The following is a 6,000-nucleotide window of genomic DNA, read 5'->3' as shown; positions in this document are numbered from 1 at the left end:
AAGGTTCCGGGAATCTGTGCACGGGGTGCGCACACACCTAATTGGAATGGATATGAGCAACACATCTCGAAGAACAACAGTTACTGGTAAGTAACCCTGTTTTCTTTCACAGTCTCCAGGGGTAGGGTGGTAGCTTGCTGGCCAGCACTCAGCATGGCCGCCACAGCTTTCTGCTCACATCTGGGGTGGAGGTAAACACATAATGCCTCCTGGACAATCTCCCCCGAGACCTATTGGGGGCTGGGGAGGAGGAAGGCGCGTCTGTTGAGGAGCGTTATTGAGGGGCTGCAGGGGGACTGTCTACGAGATGCCATAGAATGTCTGACTGGTCCCACATGAGTTGCAGCATCTTCAGCGTGGTGCTGCAATCATTGTCCTGCATTTGTCCAATGTTACCACCTCTATCTTTGCTCTGTCTGTGCGGCTGCTGCGGCATACAGGAGATCCGCAAACATGTCATCTCTGTTCCCCCCCTTTTTCTAATCTGAGACAGTTTGTCAGCAGCACTTTTGCCGAGGGGTCTGTAGAATGAAAGATAAACAACAAGGGAGCCACAGTTAGCATATTAATACAGTGATACAAATGTTTCCATTTCACGGATGGAAAGCATAATGTACCCACATGTAGCACTGTGAATAAACTCTTAAGAACTCATCAATTTGCATGATTGGCCATTGAAACAATGTAGCAAAAAATTTTCTCTCATTGCCCGCATTTAAAACCCATTCACTGCATGGCGAAAGGGGGGATAAAGTTGTCAAACCCTTAAAGGGCTAAACTGCAAAGGGCTTGGTGTGTGTGTGGGGGGGGGATCATCGCAGCTTGGATTTTAAACCGATTCACCGTATGGTTAGTGGGGGGGATGCTGGCTGCCTTTCTTGCAGAGAAGAATCCTACAAGCCAGCCTGAACACTTTTTTTCAAGCGAGGGAGGGATAAAGATTAAATTGTCAATGTGATATTAATAGATGAGAAATGTAATATTTTTTAACACACAGAAAACAAACATTGAGCCCTTACCCATGGCAGTCAACAAAACACATGAGATCCCCCTTACCCCCACCTCCCAAAACAATGTGCAAGGACAGAAATATTAATAAGAAAGAAAACTCACCAGATGTGCCTTCCACGGGATCATTTGTGCTGTCCTGTGTGCTGGTGAACTGCTCAGGGGTCAGAAATAACTCCTAAGACCTCAGCTCGATTCCATGCTGGAGCATGTTTGGGCTTTTCAGTAGCCATGATGAGAACAGTGGGAAAGCTCTCTCTATGCTGGCAGCAAACATAGGAAATAAAGATTCAAATTTTCCTGGGGCTGCTTGAGAGGAGGGGACTTTGAAATAGGGCATTATGGGATAGCTTCCAGAGGCCAATTAATTCAAATTAAGTCCAAGTGCGTCTACACTGACACTAATTCGAATTAACAAATTTGTATTAGGTGCTACGCTACTTGCAGAGGTGGTTTTATTAATTTGATTTTAAAGGCTCCTTAATTCGACTTAATGCACAAGTGTAGACGCGGGAGTAATTAATTCAAATTAAGGGATTTTAATTCGAATTAAGCCACCAGTGTAGACCAGGCCCCAGACACAGCACCACTTTGTGTCCACACTTTGGTCACTGGTCTTACCACTAATTGTAATGCCTCACATCTCAACAGCAGTTTTGTCATTCAAAACAAGTAAGTGCTTTGGGCTTCTAATGCAGTGCTAGAAACAAGAACAAACAAACAAACACTCTCCCAGTAACAGAATCAGCTTGTTACACAGCCCAGTTAAGTTTAATTTTTTTTAAACGGTAGGAATTCACAATAACCACTAATCCTAGACAATTTAATTCCGCAATTTAAATAAAAGGTGATCCTGAGTTAGCAAAGTCATTTTACTTTTTCTCACAGTAACAAAATATAGTTATTGCTTCACTAATGTTCCAGAAGTTATCACCATGCTGCACATCGACATTTTCCCTGTCTCCAACCTCTTCTTCCATTCATTTTTTTTAAGTTTACAAATTAGAGGCAGGATGAAAAATACCAATTTTGATGAAGACATTGTGAATGCTTCTTGTACAGCCTTAATCCTTCATATGAAGCTTAACTGTGGCAACTCGAAGTGTAAATGCAGTACAAAATAGTGCATTTACTGAGACTTGAAAGTATGCTGAAGTTGAGACCGATTTAGTCAAAACCATTAGGACAGGACATAGAATCATAGAATCAAAGAATATTAGAGTTGGAAGGGACCTCAGGCGGTCATCTAGTCCAACTCCCTGCTCAAAGCAGGACTAACCTCAACTATATCATCCCAGCCAGGGCTTTGTCAAGCCTCAGCTTAAAAACCTCTAAGGATGGAGATTCTACCACCTCCCTAGGTGCTTTACCCATTCCAGTGCTTTACTACCCTCCTAGTAAAAAACTTTTTCCTAATGTCCAACTTAGACCTCCCGCCCTGCAACTTGAGACCGTTGCTCCTTGTTCTGTCATCTGCCACCACCGAGAACAGCCTAGCCCCATCCTCTGTGGAACCCCCTTTCAGGTAGTTAAAGGCTGCTATCAAATCCCCCCTCACTCTTCTCTTTTGCAGACTAAACAAGCCCAGTTCCCTCAGCCTCTCCTCATAAGTCCTGTGCTCCAGCCCCCTAATCATTTTTGTTGCCCTCCGCTGGACATCCTTCTTTATAGGTAGATACTCTAAATGAATAGAGATGAGCACTGTACATGAAAGACCAGGTGCTATTGAGCCAACAGTGATAGTCTGCAATACACAAACCAAAGCAATTAAATACGTTAACTGGTCTGTGAGAATCTGTCATGCAACACCCTGCAAATGTATGCACATAAAATACTGAATTGTTCCATGCTGGTTAAGTACACAATTACTAAAAAAAGTTAAATTAGAGCCAATAAACTTAATCATGAGAACCATCATCCCTCAAGGCCAACGGCAAATCATGAGGAATTTTATCTTAAGCATTAATTTCTCCCATTCTATGTCGCTATCCATAATACTACAGCTTTTTTGCTTTAACTGATGCATGCACAAGGACAACTCCTGTGCATACAATTTTGCAATTTCTAATCAGATGAATAATGCACTAAGTTTTACATCACTGCACTAGATAATGGTCAGCACAAAGCGCTGGAATCAATTTGGAGAAGCTTCCCAACAAAGTCTAAAGATTTTCCCTACTTCCCTAGTTTACACAGAATTTAGGAAAACAAAATCAGAGATTCATTTTTTTTTTGGTGACTGCATTTTTCTGGGGAGGATGGGGTGGGATTTTCAAAAAAACATAGAGCACAAATCCTGTTGACTTTAAATGGGAGCTGTGTTCCTAAATCACCACATTCTTTTGAAAACACTACCCTGTAAGATTAAGTTAAGAACAGTTTTCCACAAATACCAGATGAATCGTGCTTTAAACGTCTCTTTTCACAATAGTTACTCTCAGAAATCCTTAAGGAAAGCACTTTTTAAAAAACTGAACACAGAACCAAAGTATTAATGAAGTGAAAGGAGTTTCACTTAACCAACCTAGAATACCTACACACAAGTACTGATAAAAATATACAGGTAAAAATAAGCCGGTATGATAAATAGAGATTTATAACCAATTTAGAAACTAGTAATCAAGCAGTTACAAGATGCCCACTCAAACAAAAGGCTCTGTGCTCTGACGTACAACAATGCCACATGTTTGCATCTCATGTACGAGTCTAATCTTCATGCTGATACTTGAAACAGGCTGTAAGATCCCATCAGTGAAATAAGTAGAAGACTGGTCAAATGTCCTCCACTCGAAAGTTACTGTGGTAAACAATTAGCACAAGGACAGAGAAAGGAAATTACCAATAAAAACCAATCTTTTAACACAACCGAGCAGGACAGGAAAAGTAAAGTTGTAATGATCTAAGTAACAGATTGATCTTCAAGTTCCATGGCATGAAATTTCCAGTCTTTGAAATTTTTCAAGGACTAGAAGTATGCAGCATAGCCTAAGTGGGCACAACTACTTCCCAAGTGGTTTCATCCAGAGATCACAGTAATTTTTACTCAGAAAAGGACTTTCACTCCATGACGTACATGATCAAAAATCTTTCAGGCAAAGCCTTATTTTATTTTAATAGAACAGGTAGGACTAAATGTTTGAAGATGATAGCATCCACATCTATTTAAAACCTGGGAAGTATTTTACAATATCGTGGGAATAACTTTACAAAGACCCTCTCATTTACAATGCCCAGTGGGCTACTCTATAATACCTCTTCAAATGCAGTCTTCATGTTAGCTCTACACTAGTCAAACTGCCATATCAGTGGGAGAAACAGCTGATTTATAGTTGCATAAATATGGAGGAACAACTTCTCCCTTAGCCCCAGATATCAGGACCACCCACTTCAAAAGAAAGAGGAAAGGAACCCTGCTCATCCTTTAAGCAGTCAAACTACCACAGAAACACACCTGTGCCCAAAATGTTTTTCACCAATTTATGAAAACAGCCTTGTGCATCTTGCCAGAATGACCTCATTATGAATGAGAGTTGAATCCTCTGACACAGTGAAACTAATCTGTTATCTTTGCATTGTTGCAAGACTAAAAGACAAAAAGGTCATATGTGCAAACCCAACCAGAAGGAAATGTCCAGTTTGGAAATCTCTCCATTAAGGCATACAGCTGAGGTGACTTTTGATCTTCCCCAAAGAAATAATGTGCTGCTATGGCAAGGGAAACCATTCCATCAGAGTGCTTTTCTGAAACCTGAAAGTGAGAAAAGGCAATGCCAAATTTACCAAGCATTATTTTTTACCTTGGCCTCTTCATAGCTTCTAGAAACTGTTCATTCCAGATACCCCTTCTGAGTCTTCCTACAAGCCAGCTAGTGTCTTGTAGAAAACTTCAGCCCCATGAGTCAATATTTTTAAAGGTAAAAGCCCTCTTAATGTCTGTTAAAATATACCAGCATCATTATCTAATGTGAAAAAAAACTCCATTTACCCAGAAGAGACTTTGCAGGCTAGAGATACCTGATAGAAGAGAGAATCAATAGAAGTATTGGTATTGACCTGATATCCCAGCTGAGTTAAATTCTGTACTCTGTTACACACGTACAATGCCATTTACTTAAGACTGTACACATTCAACTGCACTCAGAACTTAGCCCCATGTATACTTGAAGAGGTCAGTATGACCAAATCTCCAATACACACAATGAAGTGAATCGTCCTGCCTGAATACTGAGTTACTGTGAAAAGCTTCCAAAGTCTGGAATGAATGAGGCTACTCCTTCACCTGTCGGAACAATCCACTTGTTAAGATTTTGGTAGGCCCTGCACCAGGCTCACTCATCACTAATACCAGAGTTACCTTCCCTAGCAACTAAATGAAATTAACTCACCTTTAGTTTACTGTACACAAGAGTTCAGCCCCTTATCAAAGAAAGGCTACAAGTTTTGGGCTCTTCCCAACAACTCAATCTCGTGTTCAAGTAAGAAATAAAATTTCCTCGTCTGTCTGGCAGAGCTCTAGTACAAAAGAGATTCCTGTTTGGCTCAACAGGGTGCCAGGCCGCTGATGTGTATCCACCTTGGAAGATCATTTGGTAAATGATCATAATACCTCATCCAGGAACTGAACCTTACTGAACCTTTGTGGCCCTATAATATTTTTCCAGGGAATCAGACATCTTAAATTCTTTTGCAATAAAAGCTTCCAGAAATGCTGTGAATTATTTCTGGGAAACTTTAGGTAACATGATGGGAGGTGAATACCCTGTTCTCAACAATATTCACCTTGGGAAAGAAACTGGGAATTGCTGAAAAAGGTCACCATATCAGGATAAAAGCATTCACTGGAAGTTTGTAAGACAAAGCCTGTAACTCCCTCTCTTTCTAAGCAGATGGATTTGCCACTTAAAAAAAAAAAGTCCTAGTTTCCCAAAACAAGTAAATGGAGTACATGGGGAGGAATTAGTTAGACTACAACAAAATAGCTCTAATTAGGAG

General features: G+C 40.6%; 1 protein-coding gene across 1 annotated transcript in view; it reads right to left on the bottom strand.

The window, feature by feature from the left end:
* Window positions 1–1,744: 1,744 nt before the first annotated feature.
* Window positions 1,745–6,000, bottom strand: part of ERMP1 (endoplasmic reticulum metallopeptidase 1) — a 71,495-nt gene continuing 67,239 nt past the window's right edge. Inside the window, exon 15 of the mRNA XM_067543038.1 lies at window positions 1,745–4,756. Within this exon, the coding sequence (XP_067399139.1) occupies window positions 4,592–4,756 (165 nt within the window). The 3' untranslated portion in view covers window positions 1,745–4,591. The remainder of the gene's footprint in view (window positions 4,757–6,000) is intronic.

The sequence above is a fragment of the Emydura macquarii genome, unplaced genomic scaffold, assembly GCF_026122565.2.
Source record: "Emydura macquarii macquarii isolate MOO-44397 ecotype Brisbane River unplaced genomic scaffold, CSIRO-AGI_Emac_v2 contig_767, whole genome shotgun sequence".
NCBI lineage: Eukaryota > Metazoa > Chordata > Testudines > Chelidae > Emydura > Emydura macquarii.
This window is presented reverse-complemented; position numbering and strand designations above follow the sequence as displayed.